Source organism: Gavia stellata, chromosome 13 (genome assembly GCF_030936135.1).
Source record: "Gavia stellata isolate bGavSte3 chromosome 13, bGavSte3.hap2, whole genome shotgun sequence".
Classification (NCBI taxonomy): domain Eukaryota; kingdom Metazoa; phylum Chordata; class Aves; order Gaviiformes; family Gaviidae; genus Gavia; species Gavia stellata.
In genome coordinates, this window is record NC_082606.1 from 11,470,240 (window position 1) to 11,491,223 (window position 20,984).

A 20,984-nucleotide genomic window follows, 5' to 3' on the forward strand; every position below is an offset into this window, starting at 1 on the left:
GGGTGTGAAGCAAGATGCTTGAGAGCAGGATACAGCCCAGTGCTCTTTCAGGAGAAGCAATAAAAGCTATGTGGATAATTAGGGAGGGACTTTCTGCCCTGCTGTGGTGTGGGAAGACAGGCAACAACTCCAAATCTTACTCTCTGAAGTAGAATTGAGCAATTAAAATCAGATTGAAACAGGATTTGGTACTGCTTAAGCAGCTTAAAGAGAATTCGAACTTCTTCACCAAACTGAGGTGAGATGGGAAATTTTTACAGTTAACCAGATGAGGTGGAGCTGAGTGTTGCCTCCCCCACCATGTGTAATAGTAGTGGTAATATTTCATATTCATTACCTTATTCTCAGCTGGTCATTACTAAGATGTTTACAGATCTTTTGTAGCATACTCTATAGCAGAACTCTGGATTTTAAAAACATAGAACAGTTAGCTGTCATATTACCTAGTACTCTGAAAACTACTACCATCAGTAAAATCTATCTGACACTCTAAGTCTTTGGTATCTGTTTAATATGACAGCAAAATATGGTAAAGAAAAATGCTTGAATGACTTCTTGTACAAACATTTTTTATAACTTATATATGTCCTAAATATTTTAAGTTGTTTCATAGTCTTAAAATCAACTTTAATATTATTTATTCAGATATTTTAAAAAACAGATAATTGGAGCTTTTGCAGTAGTTAAATACTGCTAGGTTCAACTTTGGGGAGGTGGGAGGAAGGGGGACACATGTCGTCCTGGAATTAAGCACACATCAGGAGTGTTCTTTTGTTGACCCCCAAACCTCTGAACTTGCACTGTTTGAAAAGTAAGCATAACTTCATCTGAACTTGATAGTTTTAAAAAGTAGCCAGGAATTCTGCATATAGTGCGGCATCAACTAGTAACAGGACTATTTTGTAATTTTAGTCTTACTTTATTATGTTGAAGTTGTGGCCAGAACTCAGTTCTATTGTGCAGGCAGAACAAGTTGTCATCTGAAGCCGTAGTGATTTAGGGGCCACAAAAAGTTTTACTCTATATCTTTACCTAGGAATGATGGGTATTTCTTAGTGGCTGTGGCTGGAAAGCCCTGTAACTTTAATGCTGATGCTGATCCATTTTAGTCACCCTGATTCTTGTTTGTGTTTCTTCTTGGTGTGAAAACCATCTCCAGCTGAGGCTGCCTTTCTATTGGGTGCATGGATAAGTCATTGTTTTTCTGGATGTTGTTAAGGCCTTTTCCTTTCATTGTCTGTACTCTGCACCGTCTCAGAAGAGTCACCAGAATTGCTTTCATCATCACCATGGCAATAAATTTTCCTACGCAGCCCCGAGGGCCGAATCCAAATGGTTGGAAATAGCGTGAAGGAACCTGCACAGAATAACATGAGGAATAAACTTTAAGACAAATTTTTCTTCATAAAAGTAGCCAAAATTATGATGGAAATTGGTAGTAAATATATTCTGAAAAACTTGTGGACAGAATCACTTAGGAGCAATTACTTCTTTCCTTTACACTGAACAGCCCTCCCAGCCAAGTCAGGCTGAAATACAGAGACACCTACAGAAGGTATGCCATTTTAAATGCTAAGATAGCAGGGAATGTAAAGTTGAGCAGTTGAATTCTGCCCATGTATTTCAGTCTGTTCATCCTGTGAACTACAGAGATTTTACCATAAGCTGTGAAATGGAATGAAGCTTTTGGTCTTTAATTACATTAAAGTTTGTTTAAAAACTTTTTCAGAAAATGTTCATTATAAAGCTCATGAATGTCTGAGATACAGGCTGTTGCCTTGTCTACAGATAATGATCAAGCCCTACACCTACTACAGTTGTAATTAAAAAGCTAGTGTTCCTGAGAATTTATTTGTCATAAAATACAATGTTGAAAATTTTATTTGATATCTAATAGAGAGATAACACTTATAAAATGATTGTCTCCTGTCCTATCAACTAAAATATGAAATGCAGGATTCCCAGAACTGTTGAAGAACGCACAGTCAGCTTCTGCTACTTTTATTGACATTGAATACATCAGTTACCTAAAACAGTCCCAACAGCATGAATAGTACTGCTAATGAAGTACCAAGGTACTCGTTATGAGTAAAAAGCAAGTCTGGCTACAAATAAATTATTTTTCTTCATCTGTGTAGCTTTCTTTTTAAAAAGTAAGATACTAGGCTGTGTTCTGACTTCCTGTTTAACCAAAGAATAGAGTAGAAAAGGTTGCTTTATATTAAATTAACTAGGAAAAAAGTGTCCTTTTTTTTCATTTTCAGACTGAGAAAAATGTTTTCTGTTTAAATTTTTTCAAATAAACTGAGCTGTACTTTTTGAAAAATGATAGGTAAATACAAGTGCTTATAATACAGAGCAAGTACAGCAGCTGGCAGTACACCACAATAGCAAATGCGCAGCCTGGGAAAATGGAAAAATGTTTAGATTCTAACAATGCCATCTTATCATAAATAATGCTGTGGATTGCTATTCACTTGGAGAACTGTGTGAAAATTGTGCCTGCTATAATAATTATGTGGCAAACAGAATGCATCAAGTCAGATAGAAAATGTGTGGTTAAATATTTGGTCAAGGGGAAATATTTTTAGTAGCAAAGTGTACTTATAAAATAAGCAAGAAATCCGTTTTGGTGGAAATACTTAGAATGAAAATAATGGGTGGCAAAATAGAAACTATTCACAGTGAGTAGTTATTTCAATAAACTTAATCACTTTCTCTCTTGAATTTTCTACAATGACTTTTTTCTTGAGCTGTTATTTTTTAATACTCTGTGTAGAGTTTGCTATGGGTAATCAACCAGCAGTTTAGAAATGTTAACCAGGTTGTCCAGAGCTCATTTGTGTGTGTGCCATACATGGTACTCCTAGATTTTTGATAGGAAAAATGTAAAACTTAGAGGTGTGTTTCTGGCTTGAACATTAATATCTTTTATTTCTTTATTTTCTTAATTATTTCTTCAGGTGTTTCTACTAGTAAGCCCATTTTTGGTGTATCAAAGTAGGTAATTTATTTCTTTAAAACTGAAATTACTGTCTGTGGATGGTTATGTGTGCAGCTGCTAACATCTCAAAAGAAAAACGTTTTGCCAGGTAATAACATTATTTCCTAACTTTTTTTAGTTAGACAAAATGAGAACTATGACAGCTGTAGAAAACATTAACCCTTCAGCTTCAACCCCATTCAACCTTAGTATTTGACAAGCCACTAGAAAAATGTAAGAGAAAGCTTGCCTACCAGGAAAATGTGTGTATCTATGATAGTAAGGCTAACATTCTGCAGTTGAGATTCCCTTCATAGAACTAAGTTGATTATGCCCTCCACTCTTGCATTGCTATTTATTCCAGAGATCTTTCTAATTCCCTCACGGGAGTGCTAACCAAACCTTAACATTTCATATTTTGAGCTCTCTGTCACAGTATCTTCCACTTCCATCTGCACTGGTTAACAGTCAAAAACAAGGAGTTAAATGTGCCATAGAATCAGCCTATTTTCTTTCAACACAGTTTTAATCTCTACAGATAATTGTTGCTGAACAAATACAGTTTTGCAAAACAATTGGTTTAATCAGTAATCAGAAGAGCAGAGGTCTAAATTAAATAAAGTAAATAATCTGAAGGATGATTTATAATAGTAGGGGATTACAAGTAGGAAAAAAGTTCACATTGCTTTTGATATAGGACTCAGTAATGTAGACTAAAGAAAATTCTAGTTCTTTTGGAGTTAGAATATAACTTAAATTGAAATGCTGTGCTGAACTGGGACTGAATTACTCTGCATTTGCAGTATTGAGTTGGTTACAACTTAAGATTTCCATTTTGGTCTATAAAAGGTGTTTATTTTTATTTAGGAATTTAAAAAAAGACAATAAAATGGGTGCTAGATTTTCAGTCTCTCAGGAGTTACTACACTGCTTCACCTCTCCAGAGAATCCTTGTGCGGCCTCAGCTCTGTGTTGTACTGCTTGCACGGCTCTAGCTCCCTAAAGCTTCTTTATTTTGTCCAACATCGGGGGATATAATGGGAACTATGTGTGTCTTGAACAAAATTAATCAGAAATTTTAAATCAAAATTAAGATGTCTGGGAAAACTTTGTTTTCAATATAATAATTATTTTTTAGTTAAAAGTAACTTTGATAGGAAAATACCTGCCCAGTTTTAATGATAATAATAGTAATAAGCAGGATGTGTAGCTAACTAGGCACTTAAACAAAGGGAGAACAGTCTTATGGTCACAAAGTTCTTGATCAAAATAAGAGGAAGATACATTGTCAACAAATAATATCCAACTTCCTGTAAGAAATAAGATAAAAAACTTACTTTTTTCTCAAAATTTTCAAGAGAAAACTCATTCGGTTTTGGGAAGAATTCAAGCTTATGCATACGTCCGATATTGAGAATAATGTTTGTCCCCTTTTTTACAGGATAGCCATCAATTACATCATCTTGTAAAGCTTTTCGCATGATCAAGTCCACAACTGGCTGGTATCTCATGCTCTCATAAATAAAATTCTCTACAATTTTTAAGTTTGGCATGTCATCACTCTGTATGTCTCTGTCACCTTGAGGAATAAAACAGATGGTGAAGAAGTTGGTTATGAATTTAATAGCTTCATCGCACAAATAAAAAGACATTTTTGGAAGATTCACACTTCCTGAAATGGTAGAAAGGATCCAACAGCTTCGAAGTAGTTTTATGCAGCCTTATATTTGGGAAATCTGGTGTATTGTTCATCAGCATAAGATAAACCCTAGTTTATTAATTTATGATCTTCTCCCCTTATCTTCTTAATACATTATGAGTCTTTGTTCTGCTTTCTTGTCAATGACAAAACTCTGAAAGTCCTTCCCTGACTTTTGTATGACTGAGACCAACAAGACACAACAAAGATATCTTTTGAGAGCTGACAGCAAACGAAATTCAGGAATAGTCTGCAGATGGGAGATAACTTTGTAGGGACCTTGAATTTTCACCATGTGATTGAGTTTTGCTGGATGTATAGCTAGGTCCTACTGTAGCCTGACTATTTCAGTTACCACGAGTAACTTCCTCCTAGCTTGATTCCATCAGCAACAGTATCAACGCCACAACATACTGCCAGGGGGATCCTTAGTATAATTCTCAAGCCACAAGCAGTTCAAGAAGTACAGGCTGACAACTGCAGTGGTAGGTTTTAAAGATAAAAGGCAGCTTTACTGCCCCAGGTGGCCATTTGCGTAAGGAAAAGGCAACAACATTCTACTGCATTTAAAAATCAAGGCTATCAGAAAGGAGTAGGGAAGATGAATAAGTGAGTACTCAACTCTCATGAGAACAATAAAATAAGGTTTATTAAAAGTACCTTAGAAAAAGAGTAAAGAATTTGTTACACACTTCCCAGTGTTTACCTGACCAGAAGTAAATGTTGAATAAGAGTGGATGAAATTAGTTTCTATATTAGTTCAGTGTCACGCTTTGAATGAAGTCTAGAGAAAGGGAAGAATACGAATTTGGAATATCTTGATTGTGTTTTGAATAGTTAGTAATTAGTACTTAAAGAGGAGACCAGTTTGATATCAAAAAGGATGACAGCAGAATATAATTTTAATTTTCTCTAATCTTTCTCTTCTGCAGTTATAGAGAAGCTTAGACAGGTTCTATATACACACAGAGAAATATTGGTGATTAGAAGCATTTGAAATGAGTGTCCCTTTTGCTATTTCAAGGTAAATAGAAAATAATTGCAATGGAACTTGTGGGGTGAGTGCTGATTTGCACTGCTGTTGCTGAGGAGTGAATATAGCACATTCTTTTTAATAGATTGTCAATTCTGATGATTCCTATTTGAATTTATCTTACAAATTGCTCATCTTCTTTCATTTGATCTTGAATAAAATCTTTTACATATAATGATAGTTCATATATTTTACAGCAAATGCTTCCATTAGAAGAAAATACTTAGAATTTTCAGCCTTTGAATAATCAAAATTAGATCACTGCTGAAGCAAAATTATATTCCCACATCAATGACTTTGCAGCTCCTGCTTACCCATAACAGTTTCAATTTCTCGCATCATCTCCTCTTCCACTGTGGGGTGCTCTGCAATCAGTATTAGCATAAAGAAGAGAGTCACAGACAGAGTATCAGGAGCAGCAATCATCATCTCCAGCACACACTGGTTCACATTCTCAGCAGTCAGATCCCCTCTGTTCTGAAAAAAAGTTGGAAATTTTGGGGAAAATGTTGACTGCTGAACTCTGATGCTAACAAAAAGGCTCTATAGCAGTAGAATAGGAAGGACCTAGAATATCTGCTTTATACAAAAGTAAAAATCTTGACGGTGGTCTTTCTGTCTCATATGCTAAATAGCATTTATTTTTTGTCTTTCAGAGAAAAACAGAAAACTCATATTTTGATGGGTGTGTATTATCTTACAGAAAAGCAAGAGTTTGTTCTTAGCTCAGATTCTTATTGATTTTATTGCCTTTCCTCACAGGGTTTGTGAGCTGTTAGAGAATATACAAGATAGGATTTACATAGCATTTGAAGACTTTGCAAACAAAAGGCAACACATCAAGAAAAAATAGAGGGGTTAGAGGAACACTGGAGGACATTCAGGGATAGATGTAAGAGTTTTAAGGATGTTGTTTAAGCCATGAAAAAAATCAGACAAGCACCTGTTCCCAAAAATGCAGCTATTCAATGCTTGAACCACTGTTAGGGACTCCCTAGAACCCAATAATTTGTATCCCTTTATGATGACATGACTTTCAGATAGATACATGAAGATTAAGTTGCAAAGCCTGTGTTAGTGACAGACGAAGGTAAGAAAAATCAAAGTTAGCTGTATTTTGAGTACATTTTCCATACCTGTGCAAAAATCAACTGGGATGCAAAATCCATGTGTTCATCCAGCTTTTCAACAGTGGAAAGCATTTGTCGTTTCTGTTCTATTAAGATTTCCATTGCTCCTTTCAGATCCTTGCTGAAAACAGATAAAATCCAGCATATTGATAAATATCTACAGACTTTTAGTGTACACTAGTATATGATTAGAAACATAGAGATTATACCAATAACACCATCTAAGAATGGCAGAAATTAAGTATTCCTAAGAGTGGTTATATGGTTCTCTGCAAAAGCAGTAGACTAAGGGAAGGTATATTTTCTTATTTCTTATTTAAGTAATTGCTTGCTAGTTTGGACTGAAATCTTATTCTCGTTTTATAGGATAGACTGAAAAGGATGAAAATATGTTTGTATATCCTATTAATGAATAGAGTTTTTAAAGATTTATTAACACTTCCAAAGAATTTGTTTATTTCCTTCTATTTTCTACTGTGTTTTATTAGTAATAAAATGAACTTAGAGAATATGAGGGATAATTGTTAGAAGAATGTAGATAAATGTTAGAAAAATTGTACTATCTTGATGGTAGAGTTGATCTAAAGTTTTTATAGTTAAATAGTCAACAGTACTGTGTCAACAGTTTGTTTTTCAGTGGTGGAAAAAAGAAAAGTCCAACAGTTGTTATAATTTTAATTGGGATTTTCAATTAGCTATAGATTTGAAGGCAATTCTTTTTTTAAAAGGATTTTGAAAAGTTTTTGACTGAAATCCTCAGGCTTTCTATTTGTGTTTGTTGTTGTTGGGATAGAAAATTTGAGTGGGTTTGTAGGGGTAAATGCATTTAAAACTTCAAACCTGGTAAAGTTCTCATTACTTACAACTTTTTTTTTTGTATTAGAAATAGCAAATGGTCCTTTTGGCCAACTTTATCGGAACAATATTGGAAGTCATCATATCCCGTGGTGGTTCTTCACATTGCTTTAAGTCCAGCAATCTTTATCATTATTTTTTTTCCATAGAAATTTATGAATATGTCCATTTTAAAGGGATTGCTTTTGAAACATCAGTATTTGCCTGCAGCAACTTTGTAGCAATAACTGGGTCACCACATTAACTATTATTAGAATCACAGAATAAAGCACTAATCAGTGCTATAATAAAACTGGCAGGCAAATGTTAGAGAAGGTAAATCTTGTGTCTAGCCCATAAGAGAGTTGTCAGTTACTTTAGATGAACCTCCATCTGTCCCTTAAAGCCTTTATGTTATATAGCACTATCAAAACAATTTATTACACATGCTTCATAAGCAGTAGTTTTTTCTCACTAGATGGAATCCAAATCCAAAATTAACAAACTGATTGCCAGTTCTTTTTATAGCCAGTCCTCTTTTGGCAGAAGACGGCAAATGAGATCATAAAAATAGAAGAGGAATTTTGTATTTTTGGAGAGAGGAAGATGGCAAAACGTATTTGTTCCACTAGTAGCATCAGTAGCAAATCTTGTTCTGTTGCTATCTTGGGTCTGCAGATAGGAGACTTCAGCCAGCCACCTATTTTCTAAAAGGCAGAGGGAAATATCAAGGAAGATCTCCTTCTTAGAAAGAAATAATCTTATGCAAATGGTTTGTAAAACTGTTGATACTTACACTGCCTCTTCGTGTTTCTTGCTCAGCCAAGAAATCTTAAAAAAGATGTCAGGCTTTAATAAAAGTGCTTGCCAAGCATCAAAGTAGTTCTGAATCTTAAGTACAATGGCACTTTCTGAAAATAAACGTTAACAAAAAGCAGTATAAAATATAAACCTCAATAGCCAAATAACACAAATGCTTCAGAAAAATTAATAGTAAGGCCCTGTTCCCTACTCTGAGTTCACAGGAATTTGATAAACAATTGGATTTGATATGTGGTAGAAGCATTAGGAAACATTCGTAGCACACTGTAGAAAAGTTATAGATCTTTGTAAAAACTCTTGGTAGCTAGCTAAAAGGAGATAGTGGTGTGTCAACCAGAGTCAAACAGTCTCCCACAGGAGAGCAGAAGCAGAACTCTTGCAGCATATTGAAAAGGGGTAACTTATACATCACGATAGTGTTATTTCTGTCATATGCTTTTGAGGGTGAAAAAATCACAGAAGACAAATTGTCTGGTGAACTTTTCAAGGCAATCATTTAGTGGGGTGGAAAGATTTCAGATTCTTACACGCATATAATATTGAGATTGTACCAACTCAGTGCATAACAATCTCTTTAAATGGTACTGTTTAATAAGGTGAGTGTGACAAGCTAAATGCATATTTTTGGTCATATAAAATTCTCTTTTATAACTAAAATCACTCATAAATCAATTTCGATTAATTATACGGTGATCTAAGAGTCTATTCTTGCTCTGTTTTCTGAAACAAAACTGCTGGGTGATGTCAATGAGTTTTCCTTGGACACACACTTTAGGTCCATCATAAGGTATAAAAATAAAGCTGTTAGTACCATCCAAAGGTATCCCGAGAAAAAGCTTGTTAGATGTGTCAAGCATGATCCGTCTCATAAGATTCAGCACGTTGATGTTTCCTACTTCAGTGGTTACTTCCTCTAGTTTGTCCAGGTGATCAACTGTTGATTCAACACAAATTGCTATCATACGCACAAGACCAGGACCAGACAGAGCTGAAATAGATGTGCAAAATGATCAAAAGATCGTTAACTTTCATACCTTATTTATAACTTATCAGTTGGTGATAATGATGGCAATAACATGTAAAACATTATCATGTGAGCGTGTAGAATTGTTCTGAAACTTACTGCTTTGTCATCTTTTGGAAGAAAAATGTAAGCCTGTTGAGTTAAAATGGCAATCTTTTGCCATTTTGCCACTCAAAGCCCAAACTTTCCTTGCATCCAGCCACTTTGTATCTCAGATACACATTTTATGCTAGGTTCATACCATGTTAAGGAAAGATACTTGGCATCATTTGTGCTACCTTTCTGTGTGGGAGGATATCCATATCCTCATCTGCATTACAGGCACTGTGGACATCCTATTTCATTTGCTTGCAATGACAGTGAGCAGGGAAGATAACTTGGGGATTCATGGGGAGGATGACGGGAATTTCTGAAAATGTAACTCCTGGGTGCTCTTAAACAGCATGGTAGCTTTGCAGTAAGCTGCTGGTAGCCTCTAATGTCACTGTGGACATACTGAAGCCTAGCCTGACAGTATGCTGTGTGTTAGCCTGCCTTAGTCTGTCTGCCTATGAAGAGTAGAGATAGTGTCATGATGGATTTATTGCATTTTAACAACTCAAAAGCAATCAAAAAGCAGTGCTCAGTTCCATTGCTATGTAATTTGGTGGGATTTTGATAGGCTCCAGCTAGAATGGATTCAGGTAATTTTTGAATGACTTTGGAAATCTTGCCCTAAGTACTCTATTTAAATTACTTTTCCATACAAGAATTGCAGTAATTGCCTCAAGGACATTATTTTGTCAAATATATGTTGAGAGGGATTGTATGTTTGTAATTGAGAAGAGAGGAGGTCTGTTTTGTAATGGAGAGAACTGATAGTTCCAGGAATTGGTAGAAAAATAAATATTTTTTCCTGCTATCTTCAACCAGTACAAAGTTGCTGATATTTTTCGATAGCAAAATCACGTAGGAAAGGCCCAAGTGTCATATAGGAGCACAGATATAGCAACAAAATAATATAGAAAATTTAAACCAATAGATAATTTACTTCTTCTAGGTGCTGCTTTACTTTGATTTTCAGGTTCTGGAATCACTGTCGTAAACTACTGCAGTCTTAGCTGGTGAGAATATTTTCTGAACTGTGGAGCTTGCAGAACAAGCATGGCGGTTTTGTTAGGAATGCTGTAAGACCATTGGAAGTAGATAATTCTAATGATATGCAAATACTGAAAATTTTCAATCTGTGGAAAGAAGGTGAATCAGAAAATTGCAGACTCATAAAATAGTAACACTAGAATTTATTTATGTAATTTCCTATTTGATTTCAACCTGGTGATATTAATTGCTTCAATCTTTTTCTCTGTTACTACATTGATTCCTAGCATATTAAAGGGATTAATAAATAGTTCTGCTGTGCAGATCTTCTAAATTAATTCTGAAACTAAAGCACTTTTTTTTTTTTCCATTAGAACAAGGCAGAAAGGTCTTTGAACTCAGTGGAGGCTGGGATAATAACAGCCAACTATATTTATGGGAGTGCCAGTTGAGCTAATGTAAATGCAGGACTTGAAACATAAAAGCACTTAGAAACATGGCTTGTGGGCATTATTTAATTTTGTTTTAATTGGATGAGATTAAGTATCCACAAAACTACTTCAGGACCATTTCAAATAGCATACCAAGCAGTAGATAAGTGTGAAAGAACATGTGCAATAAAGTATTTCTATGGTGTATATATATAGAACTGATTTCTGTAATTTAAGTATGCAAAGGACAAACAGCATTTCAGAAAAGATAGAATGTGTGCTACAGTGATGCAGTATATTAATGCACACTGATTTACCTTTGGTGAAAAAGGGTCGAATTTCTTTCCAGTGTGCTGGGTTGTTATTAAATATGATCCCATTTTCATACATGCCAATGCACTGTAATCCAAGCTTGCTCCCAAATCGAGAAACATAATGCCAATGTTTCATTACATGGAACACACTTGAGGATCTGGGAAAGAGAAACAGGGAGAGAAAAAAGCCCAAAACAAAAATACTGTTTCATAGATTGTACATAGAATTTTTATTCCGACATTTTACAGTTGCTCTGAAGTGCTGACTTCCATTCTCAATTTAGCAGGAAATACAATGCTTGGCATTAAAAGTTGTTCCTTTTACATAATTTAAAAACATGATGATAAATGCCTTCAGAATGTATATTAGAGCAATAATGTATTCTGTTCAGATTTGAAACTATTTTTCAGTTAAAATAAAAATGGTTACCAAAAGATTTTAATCTGAATAGTGTGTATACATAGAAACCTATAGATATATAACATACACTCAGGCAATGACTGATGTCAGATATTTTAGAAGATGAGGTGTAAAATAGTCAACAATTGATAATTTCATCATGATATGTGTTATATTACAGCTATACTGTGTCTATTTGGTCATTCCCAGATGCATACAGAAAGCATAAACATACATGCATCATCTAAATATGCAGCATCATAATGTGATGATATGTGTGGGATAAATATTCCTAAATAGAAATGTTAGGGAAATCCGTGATGTGTATAATTCTTTTTACAGTTGAGAAGGTTTATTTACACATGCTGGCAAACAGGTTGTGACCAGCATTATTGCTTTAAGATATAATTTCCTTTAGAGGGAGCTAGCATTTTAGAAATGTTGATGTGATGGAAACCTGATCAAATGAAATCCGACAAAAAGAAAGAAAATGAGAACAGAGATTGAAATGAAACAATATGCTACTTTCTTTACCATGTTGCATACTCTATGGACCAAATTCCAGGCTTCCTTCATGGGTTAGTTCATTTTTTTCAGTCTGGCAAAGTAAATAGGTCTTTTGCTATTGTCTTTAGCAGTGCTGGGTTTTCACCATAGTTTTGCATGATCAGAGGTAAAGTTAACAGTGAGAAGCTATATGGTACCAATAGACAAACATGGATTAAGGACTGGAGTAAAAACAGGGAGGAGTGTGTCTGCAGGTCCAGCCTTCCAAGGAACTCAGTATATTCTCTCTTTCCTACACTTCCTCACATATGCTTTCTCTTCTAATTTCCTTAAAGGCTTTTTGCACATCAAGGAACATCATCTGTATTTTCATAAACATTAAAAGATGGTGTTGAATTATGACAGCTGTCCCCAGGAATGGAAAGGTGCAGGAGGCTCATTTTGCTTGCTTCCATTCCACACATCTACACAGGAGACACATAATAATGTTTTAAGGAAGGATTTTTGACATATGACCTTGTATAAGCAGGTTTTCCTTATGAAATTATCTAATGAAGTCCCCCAAAAGATAACATATGTTGTAACCAAAACTGTAAGTTCTTCTCTCTGTGCATTAGCATCTCAGTGTGATTAGATTTGGTGGTAAAAATTCAGATTACATTGGTAGAAATAGTATACTTTTACAGAATTCAGGTTATGTTTAGTTTTGCAGTGAGTTTATGATCCACTGAAAACTTTATTCTCCATTACTGTTTTTTTTAAAAAAATAAGTGCTAGTGCTCTATGTACTGTCAATTCTTTTAAGTAAAATATATGTCTGAAGAAAAGTGATGTATTGACTGTAAAGTCTAATGCAGCTGTGGCATTGTTTATCATCACTCCTGATTTGTTCCTGATGAAGTGGTAGTACAGAAAATGGAAGACAGCAATAAAAGTCCATAGCATTTTACATTATCAAAACATTATAGCACATTAGTTGACATTTACAACACCTATGCAGGATAGGAATGTAGTTTCCCTGTCATGATTACCTCTTTTTAAAGCAGTAAAACCAGAGAGAGATGAAGCTGACTTGCTTCACATGGCAAATCCTGTGATAGTCCTCTATACTACGTTGTCTTTCAAAAGGTTTTACGTAATGAAAGCTGAGTTTGGATTGATTGATGTGGCTAATAAAAAGGTTGTGATTCTTTATCGATTACACATGGTAAACATTTTACTACTTTTTTATTTTTCATGGCATAACTCATAAACATGCAGAAGATCCAATGCAAGAAGAAAGCAACCATCCACTGGAGCTAATAAAATGATAGACTGAAGTTTAGCATTATGTTTAATACTGTGTATTATCAAAGTCTCTGAGTAATCCCATTAATTGGAGTGGGATTACTCATAATCTGATAACGCTGCATTTGCTTAATTAACTTGCTAAATTGGAGCCATAATCTTCAAGCCTTACTCCCATTTTAAGGAGAAACTTAAGAACACAGTAAACTAAAATTTGGCTTAATACCGCATTGTAGTCAGTCTAGGTTCCTGTATAGTATGTAATCCTAATATTAAATGGAATAGTAAAAGAGACGGTAAACATTTGTTAGGATTGAGCCACAGTGCTTAACCTTCCCTTCCACGAAGAAAATGAGAGAATTTACATAGACTTCCACAGTAGCATCTTTAAAGAAACAAAAGATTAGAAAAAGGTCTGTGAACAGCAGGAAGTAAAAGGTTTAGGATAATTTTTGAAAATAATAACTTCAATTCTACTTTAGAAAAAAAAGTAGCAAAGAGGTTGTAAAAATATGAAAAAGCTTTTCATATTATTAAGGATAGAAAATAAGGATTTACTTGCTAATTATAAATGTTTCTTCACCGCTGATCCAAACTCTCACAAATTCTCCATATGTCTTATTGTAGTAGTTGCAGGCATTACCTACTCCCATCCAGAGAAATCTCCCATGTGAAATGAGGGGACCGATTCCCATACAGTATCCTGGCCCTAAGAAATAGGGTAAGAAAAGTTTGGTCTCAGCAGTACTCACTGACAAGAATATACTTCTGAGCCATCGCTGTTTTGAAATGAGCTTTTTAACATGACAGTCAAGGTCTGCATAGGGCCGTTCACATATACAATCCCGTTCTGAAGTTCTGTCTTAGAGAAACTTGCATCTACGTTGTTGAAGCCTTACTTAGTATCTATGGAAGCCTATAGTCCTTTGAGTGTACATGCAACTAATGGCATTCATTACTTCTTTGTACCACTTCAAATTGCTGCTTTGAGATTGCTTACATTTGAAGGGACAATGGCTAGATATGGAAAAGAAGAAATTATCTAGAAAAAATGCGTATGGTTTATGAATTAGTGATTTTAAATCCTTTGAGTGAATTTTGTGTTGAAGTGTCATAGTAACACCTACAAAAGTCAATATCTTTTTGACATAATTAAATGTAATTAATTAATTTCTCTTAAAGTCATTAATACTAGAGTGAGAAAACAGATATTTAAAGGAAAAAGTACTTTTGCTGCTATGAACTTATGAAAACATGCTTAAGTAGGAGCTAAGAAAGGATTAATAAGCATTTAGTCAACAAAGTTCTCAACTAAACTCAGCACCAAATTTCCCTCTTAAAACAAAAAGGAGAAAGTGGAGACAGCAGGAGAGAATTTGCCTTTAATTACTTTTAGAAGGAAGTTTGCTTCTTCAGGGAAAGCTTAATTTTCCCCTTTTGTCAGTAAAACATAAATCTAACTCTGTAAAACAAAACAAATCAAGTACTTGCAAAACTTTGTATACTGTTTAAAAATGTAAAAGTTGCTTCCAGGTCTACTATTTACTAATAGGAATTGCAAGAATCCAGGTTATTTAAATACTTGTAAACTTAAAGTATATTAATTTAGTTCAATCTTCTTGTTGATCCATTCAAGCATTTGAATAGAATGTATAACCTACTGTGAATGCTTTCCCCTGTTACCTAACTTTCGAAGAGTTTTAGCGTATTGAAGGATGTTTGGCAAGGATCTTTCCTCAGAATTTCATTCGGATGCCACTGTATTGGTTTAGGATTATTCCTGTCAAACACCTTTGTAAGATGTGTACACTGTTCTCATTCATGCAGTAGGGTCATTGCATTGCATCTAATGAAAAATAGCTGAATCAGTAATATCTACCATAAGCCCCCAAAACATTACAGAAGGGGCCCTCTGAAAGGCAAGTCATTTGATGTTGTTCTGTTCTGGGGGGTCTTCAGTGCCAAACATGGAGAGAAAAATTGATAATCTACTAAAATCTGAATAATTTCCTAGATAATTGTTTTTAGTAAAGACAATTTAGAAAGCTTTAAACTTAAAACATGGAAAAAGTGGTTTATAATGCACATGAAAATATGAACATCTAGAGTTTGCAAAATGGTATTATATCTTTCTAGCATATACATGATAAAGCAGAAAACTAAATGTCATATAGTTATGCAGCCAAGCCAGGTTTATTAAGGAAGTTCTGAGGTTAAATAGAGCCTGGGTTTTTTGTCAGTTATTTTAAAAAAGCTGTATTATTTAAACTGACTCTTAGTAAATTTTGTTGGTATACAATCATTATTTGGCATTACTTTCTCACTTAAATTTGAGAAACAAGCAAAAAAAAAAAAAACCTCTGACAGCTTTTAGGTGATACTATAGCTAAAGCTAATTTACCTGGTATTGATGAAGTTTCTTCGTGATTCCATATTAGAAACAGAAAGCACATGAGAATGAGTATGGGCACTGTGGCCACTGGCATCGTATCTGGTACTAGGCTGGTAATGTTGTAGTGCGTTGGATTCAGAGTTTCCAGTATCATCTTTTCCAAGAGATTCAGCTTTGCTTTAGAGAGAGAGAAAGGGAAAGAGGCAGAGTTTTTCAAAGCTCAAATATATATTCAGCTTTAGTTGGTACCTCTCAACCCCTTTGTAGGTCTTGTAAATGAGCAAATTAGCTCTTGAGGTAGCTTTGTTTTATAATGAGAGTGACTGCCTGGACTGCTTGCCAGGACAAGCTACATCACAAGTCGAAACAGACATGCAGCAGACACTCTTTGCTTGGAAATAACAAAGCTTTTCTGACCTTGATAGTGAAGCACAGTTTCAGATACTTTGGCTGACAGACCTCTTATCTCTGATATTGACTTGGCTGGCCAATACTGAGGTTTACTCCTTGCAAATTTCTAACCAAAACACAAGAAGTTAAACTTCCAGCACACATGGAAGCATTTGAATGAGTTCACTCACAAGCTTTTATCTCTGTTATTTAGCCTTTTTCCTTCCTGCATGTCTGTAGTGCCAGAGTCCTTGAATTTCCAGAATAACTACATTAGTTTTTCATGATGCAGATAGAGTGTACCCCAGGTTTTTGTTTAAAACAATGTATTATGGGCTTTTTTTTTTTTTTAATTGTCAACCTTTGAGGGTAGTATAACACATTGCATTTCTTTATGGTTCTTCTGCTAAATACTGTGAAAAATACAGTGTATGCCATACCAAACATGATCATGGATTGTCTGGTACCATATTTTTCCTCAGGCAATAACCAGCACTTGGCACAGGAAAGAAAAAGCAAACAAATGGACAGGTCTGTTATGCCTAGGGGGAATAGAAGGATTCCTCTGAAGTTGTTTTGGACTTTAAGTCATAAAATATGAGAGGTGATTGTACCTGAGAAGGAAGATGTTATTCTATGAATGAGAACACTCATAACCACAGAAAGATACTGGATGTATCTGAACAGTAATTTATTAATAAAACACCTTCTTAATCCTGCTCTGACAATAATTAAGAATAGATTTGATTTGTTCCTTCCTGCAACAATATTTCAAAATTGAAGGATATATTTACTTAATGGGAAGCTTTTTGTTACCGTTTACTTTTCATCAAGTGCTTTCTTGTTTATTTCATGCTTTGGGCTCACGTTGCAGAAGAAAACACAGCTTACTTTGTAGTAACTGTCAGTGCTATAATTATATTAAACTAAGCCAAGAATGTGATAGATGCTTTCTAGATAGTAAGAAGATCAGTATTTATAGTCGAAGTAGAAAATGTATAGAGTACAGGCAAAACACTGGGGAGGGGAGCAAGCAGTGGCTCAAAACGTTGCAGGTGCATGCAGTGCTCTAGTATTTTGGGTGACTGCTATGCTAGGCTTCTGGTATTGTTGTGATCCAAAATGACCATGACACAATATGCCAGGTGACCTTTCAGAAACATGCGTGCTATTCCAGTAGCTAGCAGTGCACCTCTTACGAGAGTGTCCGTGTAATAACGCATCTTGTACGCATTCGATTGGTGTACTGTTGAACATGTTGTGAAAAGTGTTTTTGTAATCACAAGCATTTTTTATCATGTAGTGGTATTTATTAGTTTCACTAATGTACTGTTGCACACTAATGATGTTTGTTCAGTGCCAGTAAAAATGCTAGCTTTAAATTTCCTTGAGTGCTATTTGTTACCACGATAAAAGCATGCCTGCATGTATACATAAATATTTTATTAGTTTCAGTCCCTTTCAGTATATGAGCTTACAGCATTATAGAAGGATCTGGATGAACTTCATCTTTGTACTCCATTGCCACAGATAGGCTCTGATATATGTTGGCTTTTGTTGGTTTTTTCATCTCCAACATATTCTGGTGTGTCTGTACAGTGGTTTCTCTGCCTCATATTCCCTCCGAAGAGAAGTATTTAGGTGGTTCTCCATTCGGGTGGTATGAAATAAACACACCTATATGTACAAATGTGTATCTATGAATATTATATCTGTAGGTTAAGCCCTGCTAGAGTTCAAGATGCTGATATGTTTGCATGGTGTACTTTGCAAGCATGAGTGTCCCCCTTTTATTTTCTAAAAATCAACCCCGAGTTTTCACCTTGCTCAGGTGAAAACTTGCTTAGTTATTCACAGCTTATCTTTGTATTGACAGAGAAATGGAGGCAGGTTTCTACCTTTTCAAAATATACAGATTGCAATGGATTGGGTTTTAGGTTCTAGGTTACCCCAACTTCATAATTTTATAATTTTTTAGTAAAAGAATAAAATCTTTTTTGCTGTGATATGATATCCAACACATCAGTGTGCACCTTGCTGTTAGATTTATAATTTTTATATTCTGGATCATGCTATCGTATAGGTAAAAGGTATTAAAGGCACTGTATTAAATTTGAATCCTTTTTATACTCTTGAACTGATCTGAAGCAGCCTTATTTGTAGACAAAGTGGCTCCTCAAGCTCTTAAGGCAAACAATTGACATTTCTTGTATTGAGAAGTTCAATGAGTATGATCCAAGCAGACTTTCAGGGTTTGTACTTCTAATGCTTTTTTGATTTTCTAATGTTTGGCAAAAGCCAACTGGACAATGCAAAATTCACTTGAAAAATATTTTGGCTAAACTGCTTGTCCTGCTTGTACCCATTGTATTTTCTTAAGAATGGTCCATGAGGTAAATCGCTCCCAATAAAAACTCAGCCAAGTAAATTTTGATAGTAAGTAGTCACTGAATAGACTGAAGAAGTTCAGAAATGGAACAAAGCTAGAGTGCCCATTGTGCATGAAAGCAGCTTTCACTCTTCTTGCTCATTTTGTCTTGGAATCTTGTATAGGTAATTTTCCTTTCCTTGCAGCTGGTTGAGGTATGTGTCTGATCAGAGGATTTCTTGGTTCTGATTGTTACTTATGTGGCGGGGGGGGGGATGGGGCAAAAAAGCTTTTAAAATCAAATAGTGGGAGGAAAGAGACTTACGATAAGGAAGTGCTTTTGTGACAAAGTAGGTGGATGTGCACAGGCTGCCTGACCTGACTGCAGTTGCGGATCTTCACCGCTGGGAAAGCACCTGCCAGCAGAGAGCCCGTTAGATTACGGATCTTTAAATCTTGACTGTAAAGCACTGTGAGAAAATTCTAGGTTCTGTTAAACGTTTTCTTGCAAAAGGTGATATGGTGAATGATGACAGGGTCCACAGTAAATAAAAGAGTCCGTATATATCTAAAGGACAACGGTGTTGACCCCTTTTCTTCCAGCTAGTGCTTTATACTTAATTACTGTGTCAGTAAAAAAAGCAAATTATGTATCGAATTATAGAATTGGAGCTGAAGATTTTTGATAATTTTGAGAAGGAGCTCATAAAACTGCCTGAAAACTCTTGAAGAAGCATTCTGGAGTGCTGGAATTCTTTCCTCTGTAGTGGTTCATCTGTCAGGAGGGGAAAAAAATCTGCTACTTGTTATAAATCCCCAAACATTAGTGACCAATATTAGCAGCATCTGAAGCAACTGACCTAGGTTTAACTAAATAGTTTGGAAAAATAAAATTTTAAATAGACTGATTTAACACAAAAATAAAACTGTTGGCTTATATAAACCTAGTAAGTCTTTATTTTTCCAGATAAAATGTTGTAGCCTTCCTCTCTTTCTAGAAGCTGATTCTACATATTGCCTGTTTTCACTCAATTAAGATTGACGGTTTCATGCAGACTGTAAAGGTTCAGCCTTCTACGTGTAAGTATGTAGATAGTTTTTGTTGTGCATTTCACAACTAGAAGGCTAATGTCTAGCTAGGTAGGTAGTGGTTTTCTTGTATTTGTTCTGTGGATGCTGCCTGAATGTGCAATAGCCCAGGAGAACAGTGGCTCATGGTGTCTGCAGTGGTGTTTTAGTTTCTATCAGGGGTATGCTTTGATAGCAAACCTGCAGATAGATTATTCCCGTTCCCATGCTTCAGTACATATCACAATGCAATCTAAAAGCATGCAGACTGGGATCTTTTTGCATGAAAACAAATCAGGTAATGTACTCCTGTCTCATGCACACCAGCTCTTAATGGAGATTCAAATGACAAAACCAGTTTAGTTCTATACTGAAGTGAACTCCCATGAAACATGTGTAGTGTAGGGAGTGGATCATCACTAACTGTTTTGTTTTACAGATCTGCTCCTGTTGTACCACTGTGTTTGCCAATACTGATATAGCCTAAAAGGAACACAGTACCTTTTGACAAATAAAATGGTTGTTTTTAATTAGTTTTAGGCATGTAACTATCTTGCTGTATTGTGACTATAGCACTTAACATAGGATGAGAATTGTCTCTGACTCTTAACTGCGTGTCAGATCTCTTTAATAGAGCTCATGCTGAAGGAGTTCCTATATACAACTATTTTAACATTGCCTTGAAATTGTGGATTTTATTGCAAAGTCAGAAGTTCTTTTCCCAGCTGTTGAATAAGAAGTCATATGTTGAACTACTGTAAAATTAGTTGCATTTGGGTGGAACCTATTGTAAGAACCACTAAAAAGAATCTACTTTTTTGTTACATTGTTACATACCTTTTAAAGAAGTAATTAATTTGAAGTGGATAATTATTGTCAGGAGTACAGCATATGTCACATAAGCCTTGATATAGGAATTGTCTTGTTCCCTTGAAACTCTATGGGGTCTAAAGTTGAGAACGCATCAAAAGACTTTTTTAAACTTGAGAGTGCTTACCATTCCTTGTAAACTGAGCTATACAATTATCCTGTAAGCATCAGATTGCATGTTTATTTAGCGTCACCAGAAATTGCTTACTGATATTCTGTGGTCTCTTCTAATGCTGTAATTCTCTGAGGATGCAATGGGGATGTCACTGAGAGATTTCCATCACAATTTATTGGTCATCTGATATTGCATTACTCTTTTTGTGACATTCTTTGTCTTCATTTATAATATGTTTTT

General features: G+C 35.1%; 1 protein-coding gene across 1 annotated transcript; it reads right to left on the bottom strand.

Moving 5' to 3' along the window:
* Window positions 1-1,105: 1,105 nt before the first annotated feature.
* Window positions 1,106-16,307, bottom strand: LOC104256103 (aromatase). Its single transcript, XM_009810413.2, has 9 exons — window positions 15,943-16,307; window positions 14,100-14,250; window positions 11,351-11,505; window positions 9,313-9,489; window positions 8,476-8,590; window positions 6,852-6,966; window positions 6,030-6,192; window positions 4,321-4,562; window positions 1,106-1,357 (listed from the first exon to the last, which is right to left on the bottom strand). The coding sequence occupies exons 1-9, from the start codon at window positions 16,085-16,087 to the stop codon at window positions 1,106-1,108; spliced, it is 1,515 nt and encodes a 504-aa protein (XP_009808715.1). The 5' UTR covers window positions 16,088-16,307.
* Window positions 16,308-20,984: the final 4,677 nt, after the last annotated feature.